The sequence below is a fragment of the Eptatretus burgeri genome, chromosome 8 (assembly GCF_056783735.1).
Source record: "Eptatretus burgeri isolate ZD-2024b chromosome 8, Ebu_testis_v1, whole genome shotgun sequence".
Lineage (NCBI taxonomy): Eukaryota > Metazoa > Chordata > Myxini > Myxiniformes > Myxinidae > Eptatretus > Eptatretus burgeri.
This window is the reverse complement of record NC_140968.1, coordinates 19,368,905-19,391,126: the sequence shown is the minus strand read 5'-3', so window position 1 is coordinate 19,391,126 and position 22,222 is coordinate 19,368,905. Positions and strand designations below refer to the sequence as shown.

The 22,222-nt window shown below is 43.2% G+C and overlaps 2 protein-coding genes and 1 long non-coding RNA gene across 5 annotated transcripts in view; 1 reads left to right on the top strand and 2 right to left on the bottom strand.

The window, feature by feature from the left end:
• Positions 1–22,222, bottom strand: part of LOC147021247 (general transcription factor II-I repeat domain-containing protein 2-like) — a 187,511-nt gene that overhangs the window by 30,352 nt on the left and 134,937 nt on the right. The window lies entirely within an intron of this gene.
• The window catches only part of LOC147021248 (uncharacterized), a 228,381-nt gene that overhangs the window by 102,267 nt on the left and 103,892 nt on the right, over positions 1–22,222 (top strand). The window lies entirely within an intron of this gene.
• LOC147021249 (germ cell-specific gene 1-like protein) overlaps positions 1–22,222 on the bottom strand; it is a 107,718-nt gene that overhangs the window by 19,739 nt on the left and 65,757 nt on the right. For both annotated transcript variants that reach the window (XM_085891035.1, XM_085891036.1), the window contains 2 exons: positions 21,983–22,030; positions 18,847–18,999 (listed from right to left, as the gene is read on the bottom strand). In XM_085891035.1, the coding sequence (XP_085747161.1) occupies positions 18,847–18,999; positions 21,983–22,030 (201 nt within the window). The remainder of the gene's footprint in view (positions 1–18,846; positions 19,000–21,982; positions 22,031–22,222) is intronic.

The following is a 22,222-nucleotide window of genomic DNA, read 5'->3' as shown; positions in this document are numbered from 1 at the left end:
TTGTACCATTTCAGGTTATTCACTGGACTTGAACTGTTTAAATTTCAGTAAAAACTTCATCATCCAGTTTGGAGGGATGCCCTGATCTAGGCCGGGTCTTGGTGTTACCACACACCTTACATTTCTTAGTGATTGTCTTGACTGCTCCAAGGGATATTCAAGGTGTTTGAAATATTTTATACCCATCCGCTGATCTGTGCCTTTCCACAACTATATCCCGGAGGTCTTTTGAAAGCTCCTTGGTGTTCATGGTTGTGTCTTTGCTGTGAAATGCACTACTCAGCAGTGGAAACCCACAGGAACAGCTGATTTTATTCTGAAATAATCAGAATCATGACAATTTAACACAGGTGGAGGCCAATTAACTTTGTATGTGATTTTGAAGGTGATTGATTACACCTGAGATAATTTTCAATTGCAATTATAGGGGGGGGAAGGGTGGACACTTATCCAATCAAGATATTATAATTTTGTATTTTTATTTAATTTTCTGAAATTTGTAGAATTTGTTTTTCACTCAGAAGTTGTGGGTTACGATGCGTAAATAAAAGTGGGAAAAGTCTGATTTAATGCAATTTATTTCCAGGCTAAAAGGCAACAAAAGGTGAAAATTTTGAAAGGGGATGGAGACTTTCTATAGGTACTATACATACAAGTTGTGATGTCATACGTGCACCCAATATTCATCATTAGAGCTATACCTCATTCACTGATGTAACATACACACACACACACACACACACATACACACACACACACACACACACACACACACACACACACACACACACACACACACACACACACACACACACACACACACACACACACACACACACACACACACACACACCGAAGAATGGCTTCTGATGATGCAAACTCTCAACATCTAAGTGATTAACTTTAAAATAATCCTCACTGAAAGGGGAGTTCCTTGCTAGGGAAAATCACGACATATAAATGATCGATGAAAGATTTTTTGTTTGTTTGTTTTACATACCATACCCAGGCTAAACATGTACAGATATAGTAGTAGTAGTAGTAATCGTCAACAACCATCCTTGATCATGTTGTGGAATGTCGGCCGAGGCCCTCACTTTTTGGTTCACGAGAAAATATTTTCACGAAAAATATAATTGTTTCACGAGAAAATATTTTCACGAAAAATATGAGTGACCACTATATTCGTTATTGTTGTGTGTCTGTCTGTCTGTCTGTCTGTCTGTCTGTCTGTCCCGAGCATAGCTCCGTGAGTTTTGATCCGATCCTGATGAAATTTTGGTGGGAGGTTTATATCATGATCTAGTTGTGTTTTCCTGAAAATGGGTGTGGTGCGCCCATTATGGGCGGAGACGCGCCCAAAAAACGTGTCTTTAGGGGGTAGCCGATTTCAATTTGCATCTTCTCCGAGGGGTTTTGTCGAATCTGACAGGGGTTTCAGTATTTGGTTAGCCCAATGGCACCTGCATAGCCCCACGGAGCTCGATTTTTCATTTTCGTCCCAAGGTCAAGGTCACAAGGTCACGAACTTAGAAAATTGCGATTTTGACATAAAAATCCATCTTCTCCGAGGGGTTTGTTGAATCGAGCAGTGGTTTCCGTAGTGGTTAGCCAAATGGCACCTGCATAGCCCCATGGAGCTCAATTTTTTATTTTCGTCCCAAGGTCAAGGTCACAAGGTCAAGGTCACAAGGTCATGAACTTAGAAAATTTCAAATTTTGACATAAAAATCAGACGACTGCCCAAACTTTGAGAGCTAGGATGACATTATTTTTTATGCATAATCTTGAGGTCATTCCCCACCTAAAGTCTTGAAACCATTTTTCTCTATCTCGAACACCTTGCCCGTGGCGCCCCCTTCAAGTTTGTTTTTACGCTGATTTCATCAAAGTATGAATAATTAATCCGAGGAGTGCGAAATGCCATATAGCCTATATGACGTTATATTGTTCCTGGAATGTTCCAGAGGAAGTTTTGCACCAAAGGTCATAATCCTTGACCTTTGACCTTTAAAGTTCACAAAGGTCAATTTTTCAAAGTTGTGGGAATCGAACTGGGTTTTCGACCTTCTTCGACGAACTAATTCCAATAAGCTATAGCATGTATCCTGTTTCCTTATTTTAATGTCCAAAGCATTGTTTTCTGACCTTTAAAGGTTATGCAAAGGTCAAATTTTTAAAGTTGTTGAATGAAACCGGGTTTATCGACATTTTGCAGCTAATAACCTGTCACTCGTACCACATCATGTTGATCATTTTTATAACTTGGTCATACATTATCACATTGTCTCATCCTTGACTTCTGAAGCAATCTACATCGTCAAATACCGCTCGTCAACCATCGTCGTCTTCAGACTTGTTCACTATTAAATTCGTTTTCTCCACAAGCACTTGACCGAATGACACAAACCTTTCAACATGAGGAGCGGCTACATTTGGATAATTTTTCAACAACACTACATGATGATAGAAAATGTGGCAGACATTCCAAAAATTCTGTTTTTTGTAGATATGGTTTGCAGAATTTTTCGCATATCAGGAATAAATGACCTCTACCTCACTTCGCTTGTGCTCAGCCGAATTATGTAGTGCATGTGAAAATTTAGGGTTTATTAAGTTTAGATGTACTCTCTCGAAAGTGTGTTTAAAATTTTTGATTTAAAAAAAATTGAATAAATTTACTCCTTAATCAATCATTAGGCTTACCTCAAAATTTGACTTGCTTCAAATTGAACAAATACCACTAACCTTTAAAATGGAAGTTGATTTGCTGTGAGTAAAAGAAGAGTTAACGTTTTGGGCTTTACTTTTCATCAGAACAAGAAAGAACAACATCAGAACAGAACATCAGAACAAAATTTTACTCCAAAATGATTTATTTGAAGATCATCGAGTTGAACTTATCGTGATCTGACGGCCGACATTTTAGGGACTCGCCGCTACAAGTCACAAGGTCCGAACAGCTTGGTTTGGAGGTCCCAGTTGTCGAGTTTGGTGCTGAGCACTGGTTCGGAGCCGCAAGGGAGGGTGCGAGTTACCGGAGGCATAACAAACTGGGAGTAGTGGCTGCGGACTTTTGCTGCCAACAAACATGGACCGTTTGAAGACAGCTGCATTGAATCATTGGTTTCCCCAGTTATTCCAAGCAACATTGGATCTCTGACGGCATGTCTTTCAGGCATCACCTGATCATGGTCAAAATATCGTGAACACAAACGTGACCGTTTTGTAATGATCAGTTTCCCTGCCATTCCATCTCAACTTTTCCCCACCGAGTCTTAGCAGTCTCTTCCAGCTATGCAGCGATGTCTGATGTCGTGGAAATTTCATCCACATCACACTCGCCATTCACGGATATCTCTCCACTTTCTTTGCAGAATGTGAAATGCATAAAGCAGATTCACATAAAAACAACATTTTGAGAAATTCCCAGAAAATCCCATGAAGGAAAACAACTTAAAACGAGTACAAGTGGACTCTCTTCAAGAAGTATATACATAAGCACAGGTAGAATGCGACGGCAGTCAATGTTATCGGAAATACGTATGACGAAAGAAATCACAGATTGTAATTGATTCAAGTGTGAACAGCGCCACATTAGACGATGATCTGGCTATTTAAGATCGCCTCATTTGACTAAATACAGGACAAATTGGAATCAGCGAATACTTTTGAGGACATTTCAAGGTCTTCCTCATGGCTCCTAAAGACTTGCGAGGACAAAGTTATTGGCAGTCAAAGGACATGATGCATCTTAGAAGCATCGCACACTCGAAGTGAGCTCAGCAATGTTGTCAGACTTTTTTGAGCGTCCACATGATGGGGAACTTTCTGCTCCGCTACTGCCCCTCCTGGCAAAAAGCAACTGCTTCCCCTCCTCCCCTGTCTCCCCCCCCCCTTTGCTCCAGAGTCCCAGGTGGATGACCCATGATTCTTCCGATTGAACAGGGTAGAGAAATAAGAAAGAGCCTCCATGGGTACAATGACAAACTGTCTTCTTGAACCATGTAGGATCTCTTAAATTTTAGCAATTTAATCAAATGAACATCGTGGCTAACTCTGCAAGATAAAACGACTAACATACATGCACACGCACACCAAATGATCAGTTCCAATGAGACCAAGCAGCAGTCAGATTATATTTCACGAGGGAACGACCATACCCATTTGTGTGTGGATAGTCATGCATGTGCTTGATAGCTTTATTCCATTAAGATATGGGGAGTAATACAGAAGTAGTAGTTCTTTGACTGGCAAATTCAGGTTCACTGTTTTTATATCAGGATTAATAGATCAAGAGAAGCGCTCCGTCATGCATTGTCGTGAGCAAATGCATACAGAAGCAGGATTGTACATTATGAATTCTCCCTGATGGATGCGTCATTACTGAGGAACGAGTGTGTTGCTGATGTAGTGCTCCTGCAGATAAGGGCAGGAATTTGTAATTTGCTCAAGGTGCCAGTGATAACTCAACCACTCTTTGCAAAAGACACTATGGGATATTCAACATCCACCAACAATCAGTGCTGGCAGACAGGTCTTCGGACTTAACATCCTTCCGATAAACGACGCTCACACCGATGCATTTACCTGGATGCGAAGCACTGAGATGACAGTTTACATCTGGGTCAAGATTCTAACACAGGCTAAAAGGCTCAAAGGCCAGTGCGCATAACCCCAAAATATCAGTCCCAACCCTAACAATATCCCATAAGCTGCAAGTATTGTCAAAGCAAGTAACAAATTATTATGGGATATTCTCACACTCCATTCCCACCACCTTCTACTTTCAAGCTGATGAAAGGCGTGAAATTACAACCACTCTTCAATTAGACAATTGTTTTTTTCTCTCTGGCCTTTTCCAAAGAAAATCATCTTTGACGGTTACTATTTGGATATGATGAGGTGAAAATGGAAATGGAACCAAAGACAACCCCAAAACTCTAATCATTTAAAATTTAAACTAGAAAGCATCTGAAAATGCAAAGCCTGGCCACGTCCAGTTTGTATTCAGACTTGTTATTATTATTATTATTGCTCTTTATGCTAAACATGACGAAAACAGCTAAAAAAACATTTTTTTTTTTTTACGATTTTAGGAGACCTTGACCTTTGACCTTTTAATCTAAAGAAACAATCTGCTTCTAGATTTTGATCAGCGAACCAATTCAGTGCCCCAATATGCAAGTTATTAAAATTTCAGGTCAAATGGATGAAAACATGATTTTATGTGATGCTGACCTTTGACCTTTCGACCTTTTAACAAAATTATTAATGTGTCTTCTCCATATCCTCAAAACAGTTTGCGGCAGACAGACAGACACATGATTAGAAAATTCCGTCTCCAGCTGTGCGGAGGACGGGCTCGTGAACGTATAAGTGAATAATACCAATAATCTTAGTTGTCAGAATTTACAACAAGCAAAGATCCCTCGATTTAAAAACTGATCATCGCCTTTCTCAAACACTATTTTGGCCTTTATGGCCACAAAACGGCCCCGCAATAAACAGCAACAATGCAGCATATGGAGGAACAAAGTTTTTTAAGTGATGTGATTGGATGATGTCAAATCTTCCCAATAGAACTACGGAAATGGACCCATTCACACAAACCATTTCCTTTAATTGCAAATTGTCCTTATCAGTGCGACACCCCTATGCAACTTAATTGATCTATATCCCATGACTAAACCACAAACGCTGACAAGTTGACCCCCGGACCAGTTGATTGATGACAAACTCATGACATAACTGGTTAAAACGAGGGCAAGCCTACTTTTAATTTGCAATTTGTCACTGGCTTTGACACAAATATAAATTTCTATTACGGAACATTGGCATCAAAAGGCGCCATATATTGAACAAGCAGTTTCAAATGGAGCACCTCACTGCCATTAGAGCATTTAAATTGTATCAGAAGTGGCAATAAATGTGAATTGTTGCTCCCAACTTGCCGGATCAATGACAGAAGACAGTATTCGCATTTTTGGGGCCGCAATCCCGACCTCGTTTGGAATGCCGTGCGTGCACGGGCAACTTGCTCATTCTAGTAATAGTTCATATGTTTGTGAGGATGAGGAACACAATTATATGATAGCAGATTGCATTCATGTTGCCAAGACTCCACTCACGGTAATTCCCAGATTTATCGATCAGTTTATTGATCATCACAGAAGCAAGTGTTCGTTAATTGGAAGGTTCTTGGATAATTTTCTCAAAGTATAAATATGGATTTTGTTAAATGATTTCATTGCAGATGGCACATACATTGACATCTGGCATTCTAAGCACACCCACTACAATGTATACTGTAAGGATATCTATGTGATGTAATCTTGCAAAAGTTTAAACTTGCATAACTCCATCAGGCTAAATCACAAACAGAGCTGGCAGGAAAGCTTGGAAGTATGTGCACTCACCTTTCTCGCTGACTAGCATGGGTTTGAATATCGATACAGCTATAGATAAAGTGTCACCCCGGTGTGTCGAACGTGTGTACCTTCCATCGGAAAGACTGTAAACCGGTTCTTCGGAGTACTTGCCTGGCAGCCCTGGCTGTTGTTTCATGTTAAAGATCCCATGATGCCTCTCAGGAAGATAAGTGAGTTACCACCGGCACCCTGAACAAATTCCAAATTCCTGCCCGCACTACAAGGAGCAAGTGGGTCTGGTCTTCTTGTAGGTTTATTCATACCAGGTTACACTGCTTGCTATCTCAAGTGGAGTTGCTGTCTGGCAGCAGCTCCTACACTTCAAGCAAGTTCACGTACCAAAGGCTGTTTGCAAGTCACATGTGAATGGCCATCTTCACCTACAAAGGGCAATCACGAGTAATATCCCAATTTTTATCCCAGCATGACTGCTTGGCAGTCATGCCTTCATCAAAAATTACAAGATAATTGTGTACCAATGTTCTATAATTATTTCGTATACAGCCTGTGGCTGCTGGTTGCATCATTGCTGGGAGCACAGCTGAGCCGCTGTTGCAGTGCCTCCTGGTAGCAGCAAGGTGGTACTCAAAATGATATCCTTGAGGAAAATGCCAGGGGCATAGAAACGGTCCCTTTACATGGTATGTACCATGTGGCAAACTATAGAAAAGAAGGGCCATTTCATGGCTTGTGCAAAATGCCAGACAATAGAAAAATAATCTCGTGTTCATGCTGTACTACCCTTGTGTTCTTAAGAGGAACCAAGCAATGCTCAAGAAAAGTTCATACAAAGGGGTGACAATTTTTTTTTAAATAAATTAATCACACACATGCACATTATCTTTAATGTGTTTTCATTTTCAAGGACCACAAAAAAAACCAAAATACTTTACATACTGACAGGTTTTAACCAATATATGTACAATGCCCCTTTATGAACTTTTCTTGAGCATTACTTGGTTCCTCCAAAGAACACAAGGGTAGTACAGCATGAACACGATATTTTTTTTTGAATGTGCCTTATTTTCTATTGTCTGGCAGAACACGAGATTGCTGCGGGAGTCTTTGCTTATAACGACACTGCCATGACATACTTGTACCGCGCAAGAACAGAACTCAAGCTCATAGCTGATGAGCAAAAACGATCAAAAAAATCAAAAACTATGGCACTTAGGTGGAATTTGTTTTGAAAGCCATTAATTAGACGTATTGTCCGAAGTATATTCCGAGTTTCAGCTCGTTTCGATGAATAGCCTTTGAGATATGAGCGCCAACACATTTCGGATGGACGGACGGACAGATTGACGGACACGAACGTGAATTTCGAGGTTTTTCATTAAAAACTCAAGAATGCCAAATTGGACGTCGCTGATATTTGGAACATATCTCGTCGTACAAAGGATTTACTTCTGAAAGTTGCAGCCAATTTCGTCCAGTCGGAGCCGAGAAACGAATTTTCACCCCCCATGTTAAAGCTGCACACAGAGAAACCGTCCCGTAAAACCGAAGGGGTGCTTTCTTTAAGCATTTTCTTTGCCGCAACATATGTTTCGGCTTTAGCTATTCTATCACGAACATGGGTTGCATCGTTAATTTAAAGCAGGCAGGCGGCTGAATATGATAGGAATGATGGCAAATCAGCCAAATATGTCGTCAGTATTGATCTTGTAAATAGTAAAGAATCCTTTTTTAAAATTTGATGAGAGTAGGCAAATGTATACCCGTACCCAAGTAAGATTCTCTGAATTTTTTTGAAACACTGATCTAAGGCTCACAGATGAGCTTGTACATCGATCACATATATAACGAGGACTTCAGGAGACTTGCACTTTGACATGAATTACAAGGACATTGATCCATCGTGGACAAAAATCACATGAGCTGTGCGATTTTAAGCTGGGATTCCAGGCACTATGGTTGAAACTATGGCGAATGGCTGAAAGGTCCCTAACTAAACTGCGTCAGTATGATTAAAACTTTACATTCCCCAAGGTCACCCAATGGAAAGCCAAGTTTTGGCAGCGGTGCGTGCAGGCAGGAAAAGGATGGAAAAAGTTTTTCCTTTGAAAGGATTTATTTATAAAAAAAAAAGAAGAGCTACGGGGAGAGGAGGTGGACAGGACATGAGGAACGGAACAAACCAAGCGATATGGATGTGGGGATATAAATAAATATTTGTTCCGATCCCCACTAGGCACCACGGAAAACAGACTCTTAGTCTGACTCGGTAAAAAGGGGCAGGCAAAGGCTTGTAGAGGCACAGGCTGGTTGAGGTCACACAGTGACGAAGACACTGGAGCAACACCCCAATAAAGCAAGAAGTGGTGAAGGTGAAGACCGATACACGTAAGAGGTGCAATACAGCACAGATTCAAAAACGATGATCCCCACAGGCCAGGACTGGTACGTCTGCTTTCCTGCCCAGTGCCGATCATACTCTCTGGTCTTGTGTTGCACATCTGTCTCATCCTCCTGGCATTTGGGACCGCCTCTCCAAGCAGCGGGTCCCGTCATCGGCCGCCGATGTGAACGGAATCTTGCTCCCACAGCCACGCCCAGCAGAGTGTGACCATAAAAATCTCTTCTACCCCTTTCAGGTTTCTACAGTGCATCTCATCACCATGGCCTATGCACATATGCTGACAATTAATAATGGTCCTTTGGAAAGCACTTAGCGCTTCCCCGTGTATTTGAGTGCCAAATCCCTCACCTGGCCTCACCTGTAAAGGAGGTTTCACACCATACAATGTTATCCTCGCTATACTGCCCATAAATCACATACGCTGCCTTCTCAGTGCCATGGTTTCCAAGATGAGTGACATTTTCCCTGTTTACAAGAGTAAATCAAACAGACCATACTATTCTTACAACAATCTAGTTATGACCCACCCACCCCCACACACACACCCCCACTTCCACGTAACAGTATTTACACCATGTAAGACGTGAAGGCATGGAAAACTTTGGATGCCGACAACGACTTACAGTCTGGGTGGATCAGTGATGTGGCTGTTCGTGTTTTAGTGAAGAATGGCCATCACATTGTTACGAGCAAAGGGAGGCCGATATACATCAATGACACAGACTCAAGTTGGCAGACCATGTAAGCATGACGTTATACATGTGAACATCATGCTTATATGCTCTGCCATCTCCTTCAATACTCGTGGATGTTTATCTGGCCCCAAGACTTTATCTTCTTAAGTCATCTCGAAGAAAAACACCAAATAATGTGAAAGAACAAATGCTGGAAGACAGGACGCCCAATTTAACGTCGACCCGAGGGACGTCACAGATACACATTGATGACTCACCCTGCCTGTGATGCACCGGGTTGACAGTTTACAGCTCATTAAGGGGGTCTACTGGGGTGGGCTGAGGGGGGAGGGGTGTGTTTGACCTCCCAAAATAGGTATTTGCTCCCTTCTCCGAAACTACCTACACAACTTCAATGCAGATATCTAATATACAAAGCTCTTTCTAACCACTGAGTGAGTGAATGAGTGAGTGAGTCACTCACTCACTGATATGAAGTGATTCTTCACCACTGAGTGATAGGCCAAAAACGATATGTCGCACGATATCTCAAAAAGCTATGGACGGATTCGGACGAAACTTGATGGACACCTTGGGTGTGTGACAAGGACGAACTGATTAGATTTTGGTGAAGATCTGGATCTGAATTCGAGAATTTTTTTTAAAATTCAAAGTGATTCTTCACCATTGAGAGATGGGGCCAAAAATGCTATACGGTATAAAGCACGATATTTCAAAAAGTTGTGGATGGGCTCTGACCAAATTTGGTGGATGAGTTGAGTAAGTGACAAGAACAAGACGATTAGAGCGTAATCAAGGTCCGTATCCAGATCTGACCTATCAGTGGGATACAAAACAAACTATTGAGCCTGGTGGAGATATGCACTCTGTCAAGTTCTGTTGTAGTTCTTCATGTATTTGAGATTGGGATGATGTTTTTTTTTTTTTTTTCATCTTCCACAAGCAACAAATACAAAACATCTATCTCATCATGTCAAAAAAGAGGAAGTATCACGGTGACGACCTCAATCGCGGCGTTTCCTTTCTCCGAAGGAATGGAGATGACATCTCGCAATATGCGTTGCGTTTGAAAACGCACGACATGAAGCCATACCAGCTCAGACAACACATCTCTCATGTTCATCTGGAGCACAGCAAGAAGGATCGTGCGGTTCTTTGATTTGAAAGCTGCTGCTCTGAAGAGGGTCAAGTTGGATTTCAGTGGTACATTCCAGCAAGAAACCAAGGCAATCATTCACGAATGCTACGTAGTTTCGTTGCAAGTGGCCAAGAACAAGAAGCCTCACACGAATGGAGAAACGCTTATCTAACCATGCCTTCTTGAACGTGCTCGAATCCTGTGAAACAACAACACGTACAACAAGTTCAAACAAATACCATAAGGGTGAGGATTTGTGATATGGTTGGATGATATCAAATGCCAGGTGATTGATGAGATCCATGTGTCTCTACTTTTTGGCACCCAGTTGGATGAAGTAGTGGTTTGGTAGTAGCTAAAGTTGGAAATTGTGAGTATAAAGGCTAAGAACTGCTGATCTCATCATTATAGTACCGAGTCTGGTTTAGCTAACTCGAGCTCCCCCTCCCCCCCCCCAAAAAAAGGCGTCTCTGATGTCAGGGCAGATATTGGGTGAGTTTGACAATACCAACAATCTTGGATCGCTCGACTGGTAATACGAGAAATTAAAAGCCAAACCAGAAAGAGGTAAAACCAAGAACAGGTATCAAGAGGACAAGGAAACATCAACACCGCCAACAACAACAACCCCAAAAAACAAAAACAAAACGGGGAAACAAAGAAGAAACCAAGCAAGAGAAAATAGATCAATTTCACAGTCACAACAAAAGATCATGGATGGCAGAGAAAGTTACAAAGCATGGAAGATGGATGTGAGCAGAAAAGTGAGGACTACTTGGTAATACACAATGAAGTAAATAATGAGAGCGATTGGCACAATAAGCACACCGGACGACTGGGCAGCACAGCCTGACACAGGCAGCATAATCTATTACACTTAAACTTTCCGCTTCTCTCCCCTACAGATGGACACTGGCCATTCCGTACCCAAGCAATGTCGCCATCCAGATGAAAAAAGGAAACGCAGATGCTGCCTCACAATGTGGAGCGCCATTGTTTGTTTGTTTTTTTTGGACATAGAGTCAAGGCTCGTGGAAGAGCGAGAACACAGAATGGATTAGGATGCAGAATAACAAAAGGAACTGCATAAAGGAGGAGGGGGAAATGTCAACAGTAGGGCCGAGGGAGAAAAAAAAATCGATGGAGATGGACAAACAAGGGGTGCGGGTAACAATGAGGGGTAGGAGAATAATATGCAAAGGGTGGATACGTACAAGATGGATATGGAAGAAAAAATGTTTGTGGGTGGGTGGGGTGGTGTAACGGGTGTAGAAAAGATCATAGTTTTGGATGGGGGACGATCTGAGATGCTGTTGAACTAGCATCTTGAAGACCTGGAGTGAGATTGAAGAGAGTGTGAAAGTTGCTTCCAGATGCAGGAAAGAGAGGGAAAGGAACAAGTGAGTGGAGATGAGCAGTGATCCTGGATTTAGGTCGTTTCACTGGAAGAGGGTTGCTGGTGGACCGTGTGCATCCTGCAGAAATCTGGGGGTGGGATAAAGCATGAGGAAGACAGAGGGTGCAAGACCATAAAGGAGGCGGAAGATGATAGAGACCACCGACCTGTCTGTGATGGCGGAGTGACAAGCCCATCGACCCAGCTTTATCACCAGAGATTCCAATGATCTTGAAGGCCTTGCTTTCCACAGCATCAAGCTGAGCAAGATGTGAGGCCAGCCTCACACCAGCCCAGAGGGGAGAGCAGTACTCCATCAAGCTGCAGATGAAGGCCTTGAAGGTGGATAGGAGTTCAGGAGTGCCATCGAAAGACTTTGTATGATGAAGGACACAGTTTGGGGACTGGCTTTGGAGGCCAACTTTGAAATGTGGTTTGCTCAAGAACGATAATGGCTGATAGTGAGACCCAGGAGTTTGAGTGACTGAACTTGCTCAAGAGGATTGTTGAGAAAGTATATGGGGGGGGGGGGGGTTGCTGTGTACCATCCTTTTGAGGAGAGAGAGAGTGCGAGTGTGGGATTTCTCAGGATGAAAAGACATTCCAAGGTGTTCGACCAGTTTGTGATTTTGTCAAAATGATGGAAGAGGCTGCTGCCTGCCTATCTGAAGGATGAGGGATGTCACGGCAGAGGGTGAAGTCTTCCAGAGAGTCAGAGAGATCATTGATGAAGATCAGGAATAGGATGGGGCCCAGAACACTTCCTTGGGGCACTCCAGCTTTGACAGGGAGAGAAGATGAAAGAAATCTGTTGAGAGCCACACGTTAGCGATGCGAGTGAAGTCAATAACCCAAGAGGGGAGTTTGCCTTGGATGCCAAAACTGGAACTGCAAAAAAATGTAGTACCATATTTCACTATGACAACTTCTTAATCCAAAAAATAATAATAAAAAAAAAACTTGGAAAAATATCTCATTACATTCCTTTGCGAGTGAGGATCAATGTGACCACAATAGCAATGAGTAAAAATGGCAAAATGGAGAAGATGTGAGTATGTGCTTGGTTGATTCTCCTGTGAACATGTGAACGGAAAACATGATCTCTAATAATGTGTCATGAAAGGGATGCAACTTTGCTCTGCCAATATGATACAAAGTTAAAATATCAGAGATTGGTTGGAAAACTTGACAACTTGCTGAATGATTGCAAATATTCTGTCTTGTGATTAAATGAGCAACACTCAGATAGACATATGTGCTGCAATACATTTCACACCTCCATCGAAAGTCATAAAATGGCAAGGAATAACTTCAGCAGGTATCCTCATTTCACACCTGTCTCCTCTTGGATTCTAAGGAGTTCGAAGCTTTGAACATTTTTGCATCTCGCACGAGGAGCCTCAGGCTGGCACCTGAGGATACCTTCTTGAGAACATTGACAGGTTGGTGTCCTCTATTTTTTAACGCCTCCTCCTGCTCTTGCTCCATCTGTGTTTTCATCCCTCTGACCCTCAGCAATGCATCCAAGAGGCAGCAATCCCTTCCTTATTTAACTTCTGAAATCCAGGTTGACTTGTCACCTCCACTATTTTGTTTCTCTTTTCTCCTGCTTCAGAAATCACTTCAATCCCACTCTTCCCTCCAAGGTTCATCTTGGCAGTACACCACTACCTGATGCCATCTTCCATCATCATTTCCTTTGTATATCTCCATGTCCTCAGCCCATACACTTTGTCCATGTAGAAGCAGGTGATGTTCGACTGAAGCTGGCAGGAAATTGGAATTTGGCCACGGTGCCAGGGATAACTTGCTTCAATATATTGAAAGAAACCATGGGATCATTAACATCCACAAACTAATGTTATCAGAATCTCCTATACAACATCCATTGGTGGTACAGCACACTGTGGAATCCAGCCCCCCGCTTTCCGATTCTGACTCGACTGGTCATCTATCGAGCCGACAGCAGAGCCTCCCACTACTGTGGGTCTCTGGATGGACATGCACCAGCGTGCGATTGTCTTTGGCGGTGTGCCCAGGCCTTCCACCTCGAGGATTTGGTCTCGACTTGATACCATTTGATCGGTATCTCGTCGGACCTCCCCTCGTGGGTTGTGTCCAGGCCCGCTGCTTGGGATCTCGCCGTCAGGCGACCATTCTGTGAAATACGCAACGCAGAGGTCCTGTGGACTGTCCATCCAGGCTTGGCCCAGTGGGTATGTTTGTGTGGACTTGCCCCATATGTGCCACGGCAGCTGCGGGAGATGGGGCTGATTCTGAGGAGTGGCATCACCAGACTGCGGGCGGGGCGAGTTGCGAGTCGACGCATAAGGCAGGGTTGGGCTTCGCTGTTGTATGGGTCCTGTTGGGACACCGATCTGTCAGCGTTGTGCAAGCCATACCTTGCTGTGGCGGGTGGAGGGTGGCGAAAAGATGCAACCGCAGTTGTGGCTGCCCGATTTGCTTTCCGCTACCAGCTAACTGGCTCCACAAACAAACCGTTCGTGGAATGAGCCCTTCATTACAGCGGGTACCCAGACAATATTATGCATCATCTGACGCTCGCTGCGGTGTTGAAACTGACCCTTTTGCAAGGGGCAGATCCAATTCACGTTGGAGGGTCGCCCCTCAGACGATTGCAAACGGTGTGGAGAAGAACTTGGGGCAGTTTCCGGGCTGATGGAAAGGTGGGGCAGGTAACTAGGAAGAGAGGGAGAGGAGGGGGCTGGTCCCACTCAGGTGCGAGTGGGACCAGGGATTGACCCAACGCTGCCATTTGGTGGCACTGGGGTGGGACTGATGTTGTGAAGCACCAAAGAAGCTTTTTGAAATATGATAAGTAAATTTAGAAATATCTCGTCTTACTGAAAAATTATTCCCAAAATATTACCAATCCAAACTCATTTGATTATTTTCTCAAGATTCCATTTTCTTTATTACCCCCATTAACCTTTCCTAACTCAACCATTTTGTTTGCTAGTTTCAGTTTCCTCCTCCTCCCTCACTCTCCTCCTCCCCCCTCCCCTCCTCCTCTCTCCTCCTCCCTCCTCTCCACACCCTCCCCTCCTCCTCTCTCTCCTCCTCCCTCCTCTCCACACCCTCCCCTCCTCCCCTCCCTCCCCTCCTCCCCTCCCTCTCCTCCACCCCTCTCCCCTTCCCTCCCTCCCCTCTCCCCTTCCCTCCCTCTCCTCCACCCTCCCCTCTCCCCTTCCCTCCCTCTCCTCCACCCCCTCCCTCCCTCTCCTCCACCCCTCCCCTCTCCCTTTCCCTCCCTCCCCTCCACCCCTCCTCTCTCCCCTTCCCTCCCTCTCCTCCACCCCTCCACTCTCCCCTTCCCTCCCTCTCCTCCACCCTCCCCTCTCCCCTTCCCTCCCTCTCCTCCACCCCCTCCACTCTCCCCTTCCCTCCCTCTCCTCCACCCCCTCCCCTCTCCCCTTCCCTCCCTCTCCTCCACCCCCTAACCTCTCCCCTTCCCTCCCTCTCCTCCACCCCTCCCTCTCCTCCATCCACCCCTCCCCTCTCCCCTTCCCTCCTCTCTCTCCTCCACACCCCTCCCTCTCCTCTACCTCCCCTTTCCCTGTAACGTTTGTCCCACTGTCAGTTATACTCTGCTCTTCCATGAGTCTCTTCCAAAAAAGGGTGATTCCACGGTACTCGGTGGAGTGCATACTTCCACCACACTGAACAGTTTCCATTTTGTATCTCATTGATAGGCTGGATCTGCATCTGGACCTGAACCAAAATCGAATCGGCTTGTTCTTGTCATCTCCCCAACTCATCCACCGAGTTTTGTCATAACTCGTCCACAACTTTTTGAGATATCATGCCATAATATCATTGTTGGCTCCATCTCTCAATGGTGAAGAATCACTGAAAAATTTATCAGATCCGGATTCAGATCTTCACCAAAATCGAAATTTAATCCGAATCCATCCATAACCTCATGAGATATTCTACTAACAAACAGACAGACAGACAGACAAATAGACAGACAGACAGACAAAAATAGACAAACAGACAGAGGGTGAAAACATGACTTCCGTCAAACTTTGGTTACAGAGATAATAACGACAATCAGTTGATTTCAACTGATCATCCATTAGTGAAAAGTGAAATTTCAATATCTACTGGAAAAAATGGACCATAATGTATTTGCCGGGTGAAAGGAATGACATCTAGGGGCAAGGAGGAGCTAAAACGGAGTGGAGTAGGTGCACAGAGGTTAAAGCGGGTTTCAGGGAGACAATATTTTCACAAGGATGATTTTTTTTCTGCAAAGTCCTACGAGATTGGGCAAATTAAGAGTGAGCAGGAATTGAGAGGACCAACAATGTTTTTACACTTGCGATCAATGTTATTTTAAAGTGAAGATTATAATTTCATTTTTCACTGTTCTTCGATACTGCAATCAGACTTCGTAATCAAATAACTGACCAAATCAGCATTGGAGTCAATAGGAGGAACCCACACAGACAAAGATGGTGTCAGCAGGAGGAACCTGGATAGGATTAGGGTTTTGGTTGCTGCTCTTTCATCCTCCAACCCATCTAAGCACAGCCAAGTGAGCCTTACAAAATTATTTGCAAGAGTTCACCCCTCCACAGACAAAGAAAGAGAAGGAGAAAGAGGAGGACGAGAAACCAGACACACTGACATACAGTCACATAAAACAAAGACATTATGCTCACGTACGACCTTATGATCCCATCCAGCGTGAACACAGAAAACAAAGCACTGTGACCGGACATAGCAATCCGATACAAACATAGGGGCAATACCCCTGGGCACTCACCTGGTAGTGGCTGGATAAGACATCCAGGGAACCAATGGTAGGCATGGATGACCCACAAAATATGTAACGGAGAAAAAAGCAAATACCTCTTGGTGGACAACTCCTCCATAGACACCCTTAGACCCTGAGTTTTTTTTAATGGCATGAACACATTTTAGTACATCATGGGTGTTGATCATATTCCCGGTGTTGGCTTAATGGCTAGAGTGGTGCGCTTGGGATCTGAAGGTCCTGAGTTCAAATCCTGCTTGGCTGTTGAATTAATACCAGGTGGGGTTGACTCAGCCTGTCATCCCTCTGAGGTTGACAAAATGCTGGTATCCTGTGTTGGAGTGGTGACCTGTCCAGGATTGTGCCCAAAAGCCCAGGAGACTGCTTAGGCAACACCAATGCTCTGCACAGAGTATGGTCCCAATGGGTGATGAAGTTTGTGGCAAGTTTCATCAGAATTGTGTGTGTAATTTCTGAGAAGAAAGGAAATACCTATTTTGGGGGGAAACCCCCATGGACCCCCTTTAGGACCCGATATTCTTTAATGCCATGGACAAACTTTGGTTCATGCACGGTGATGAAAGTTTCATCGAAATTGTATGTGTAGTTTCCGAGAAAAAGTTGCAAGTTCTTGTGGACGGACGGACGGACAGACTGACGGACAAACAAATGAAGCGCCATCCCATAAGCTCCCTGGAACTACATTCCAGGTGAGCTAAAAATTAAAAATAAGACATTGCTAAATGAGGTTTCAGTATCCGGTGATTTTAGTCTAAATAATGCAGAAATCAAGAAAATGACCAAATATCAAGACCTCAAGAATGCAGTTTAAAAAAATTCCTGGAAGCTGAAGAATGCCAAAATTGGACCAATGTTGAGTATCCAACGGGACTCAAACTCAGGACCCTAACATCGCGAGCCAGCCATCTTAACCACGAGGCCAACACAAGGCTTGGTTTAAATAAAATCATCTTACACAACCTCCAACGCAACAGGAATTCGTTCACACGAAACCCAACCAACGGAGCAACATGCTTCAGTCAAATACACAAAGCATCCACGGTCGTTTCAATCTTCCATCGACCGTTTCTTGTACATTTCTGACTTTTGACAGTATCATGCACACCGATGATCGTCTATGCCGGAGCAAAGTGGACCAAAAGGTGGCCCACTTTGTCCATTGGTGCAGGGTAAAGCAGACCAAGCAATTACCAGTAATTAAAATTTACATATTTTGCATAGTTTACTTAATTAAGCACTAAGTCAAAGGTAGTATTGGAGATCAATTAGCTGTAGGCTTCCCTTTGAAGCTATTTGCTCCATCAAACAAAAAAGCAGCACCAGCAACTGTTCTTTGAGTGCCACACAAGGCAAGGCTCTGAGGTCCAATGTTTCAAGCACCCAATGACCTTCATCACAGGACTGACAGCACAAAGCAAATGCTCCTGGTCATTACTACCCTGTCTCGGGGGAGGAGAGGAGGGGTAATCACATGACAGTGACACAATTGTGTGCATTAATCTAATTATTCAAACACAAGCCACAAAGGGTTTTTTGCGCAATGCCAATTCTGACCTTCCCAGTATATCATTGTCAATTAATACACCAGTCACCAAGAATCCCCTACAAAGGTGCAATGAGAACAAAGAATTCATTAACTTTAATCTTCAATATACAACAAAGTAAATTCTGCGTGAAGAAGTAAATCTGTCATCGAAAGAGAGCTTTCTCGCGAGCATTATATCAAAAAAAACACGCTGGGATTTGTGAGGATAGAGAGATACCCCGTCATGATAGAATAACGAAGGAAAAGAAAGGAAATGTTTCTAAAATTGATACCAAAGTACTTGCTGTGATCATTAGCGCTGGCTGCTGAGCTCCACATCCATTTACTTTGAGATATTTCCTCGAATCGAGAAGACAGGTCAAATCGGGTGTACAGGCAAAGTCGTCTGGAGTGAAGATTGCTTATAAAGCCCTGGTTGATTGTATCCCTCTCCCACCCAGGCATCTACACCCCCAGAAGAGCGCTGAATCATACCCGAAAGGACTGTGAAAACAGCTGCAAATGCATTCAGTTTGAGGCCCTCGATAACGTTGGTCGCTCTACAACGCTCCATGCACATGAGGCCGAACCCGACCGCGAGCAGTGCCAAGTAGAGAGTCTCCGACACCATAGACAACAGCAGCACACCTGCGGTATTCAAAAGAGGTACACGCAAGTTCCACAACCACAATCATCTGCACTCAGTCGTTGCGTTGTGTGGTTATTATTACCGTGGCTTCATGTTGTGCTATCCATTGCACCGATGGCCAAAGTATAAAAGGTGTAACCGTGTCGAGCCTTTTTCAGGTGACATAAACACATGAATACAACTGTGCTACATAGATCCATCCACAGAATGTTTTTTTTAGGTGATGACATTAAGAGATCTAGAAGAACACAAAACATGTTCCTGACCTTTGAAAATAAGAAATTCCTCAAATAGGGTCTCAGAGCAGACCATTAATGAATAGGCTGTTACAACAAGCACCAAACACTCTTCCCTAATAAGCGAATTTGTCACGTACATTGTGCAGGTTTCATTAACAAAAGGTTTCCTAAGACTACAACAAGCGGTTGACATTTTCCCATTTTTGTGTCATGTGCCAGAAGTGTAAATTTCCCTGCTGAGGACGTTGCCTGAAATCACAGATCGCACAAACTGCTGGAACGGTGCGGCTAATAAACAAATCCCATTCGAAAAAAAGACACAAATTCCATTAGCATAGTCTAATCAGACAGGTAAAGTATAGTAAAGCGATGATGTGCTGTCCTTCGTACAAAAGGCCAGACTGTCTGTTTTGTGGTGCGGTGGCACGATTACAGCAGGGATCGAGCTGTAAAACTGTCCACCACATGACTCGCCTTGAAAGGACACGCCGAAGGCTGTCCGACCTTCTGAGGATGTGAGGATGTGGGTTTCTACCTTTGCTCAACAAAAGTAGAATCACATCCCTCACTTCAATGACTTTTTTAAAAAGTCGTCTCCATGACGACTACACATACCGCCTGTCGGGTGTTGAAAATCTGTTGGGCTGTCGATGGAGAAGTGCTCATTCTGGGAGTCAATTTTTTTTTATTTTTTTTTTTCAGAGGAAACAGACGTGCATTTTTCTGCTTGCTCGCTGAAATTTCAAAAGAATTATTTAAATTTCTACCACTGGCAATTTCCTATGCATTTTCAAAATGCCTAGATGGCGGTGTTGCGTGTATCTGCACTCTTGACTGATATCTGTCGCAGGGAAATCTTTAGTCGCTTCCATTAAAGAGAGAGATTGTAAAAGTAAATTGACATTGTCACTTTGAATCTGATTGAGGAGTTGGATGACATTGCCACTTTATAACTGCTGCCAGTGATGACCTGGATGATGATCAAGATGCAAAATCCCAACATGATGCAAAACAAAGAACGGAGGCAGGAGCACTCCTGTGCACGGTCCTTCGAAACCGAGATAATGGTCAAGTCCAGATGAATATTGGTGAAGATAACCTTATGTGCACTGAAATGGATATCTGACACACTGGCTTTGGGATTAATTGAATGGTGGCTTTGGACAGGAGTATCGTCAATCACAAGCAATGGGAGATGGTGGAAAGGATGGATCTTGTAGGGTGGAATGGGAAACTATCCGAATGAAATTCCTCCTCCTCTTCCTCCTCAAAAATAAGATAACGAGAGACTCGAAGATGTGGTGAAAGCATCAATGGCCTCACATGTCATGACAAATTAAAATACATTCCAAACTATGTAGATTGAAGAAAAATCCAATTTCCACTATTGAGCTTTAGGACATCCTCATCGGATGCATTTCCTCCCCTTGTGCTGTGTGGTACATCTATTTGATGTTGTCTCACTCTTTTCCCTTTTCCACATTCTGTCAGGGTTGTTCTGCTTTTCCATGAGCCTCGACAACTGAAAAAAAAAAAGAAACATTCCAATTTAAACCATCGAGGAAGTGGTTCAGTAGACTTTACTCAATGGATCGGGTAAGATTGGATATAACCTCGGTTATAACGTGTCATAAACATTTCAATCGATTACTCTGTCATTACTGAAGCGTTGGCCGAGAAATGGTTATCAAGTTGTGAGTTTCACTCAGAAACAATGGCAGAATCGTACATGCAACTATTAACACCCCTCCTCCTGCAGCAATGAAAAAAACCAAGAAAAACCCAACAAATCACAACGCACTAATCTATACTATAAAATAGATGTCTGTCTAAAATAAAACAAAAGAAAAAGAGCAATCAGAGTTTGCAGACCCTCGCCAGTACTGCTTTTGTGTGGTGTTTGTGTACTGGTGTGTTACGTAATTAATAAGAGACATGATGAGAACTGCCACTTTATAACTGCTGCCAGTGATGACCAGGTACCAAGATGTCCCGCTTTGATGCAACTCCGCTTTGATCGGACACCTGACCCTGACCTATGACGTTTTTTATTATTATTATTCATTATTCAATTGAACATTTGTGTGACATTTCCCCTCAATCTGTCCAGACGGTCTGGAGAAGAAGATTTTTAGAGATGTTGGACGAGCAGGTGTCCAAATAATTTTGGCAATGTAATGTACACATCGTTTTTGACCATATCTCTCAATGGTGAAATGACTTGAAAAATTCTTGGATACCGATCCAGATTCGGATGTTCCCAAAAATCGAATAAATTAGTTCTCGTCACACACCCAACACGTTCACCAACTTTAATCCGAATCCGTCCACAACTTTTTGAGATATCATGCAATGTCATGTTCAGCCCCATCTCTCAATGGTGTAGAATCACTGAAAAAAACAAATCAATAAAAATAGAAAAAAAACAAATATTAATTCTTCAAAGTGCCAACAGGATTAGAACAGCACCGTGCAACACCAGGTACCCATACTAGTGTTAACTAAATTATTATTTTACAGAACACCTTTTGTGCTTGTGCCTGTCACCAATTGTGTTTCACCGAACACCTGTTGTAATATAGTACAATACATTAAGACTGTCACTATGAGAATTGTGTGCATCATATTACAATTAATATGCACTGTAAAAATTGCAAAAGTTTTCAATTAAAACTCAACAGAAAGATCACCAAAGTCAAGTTTCAAATTTGTATTCATGTAGTTCGAAAGTAGATTGTCTGACCTTTCTCTGAAGCTGGAGCAAGGTCGATGAAACTCCGGCATTTTTCTCCTGTGGAGGAAAAGAAAGTAAAGGCATTTGTTATCCGCATGGCCGGTGAGCGGAAGATGCCATAAAATGTACGCCGTAAAGGAAACAGGCTAAATGAGCAATGCCATCAGAAATACGGTTTGTCATCTGTCAGGACAAATGATGTCCACTTGTTTTTTTGGGACTGGAAGAGAGATGTTGCCCGAGGCACAA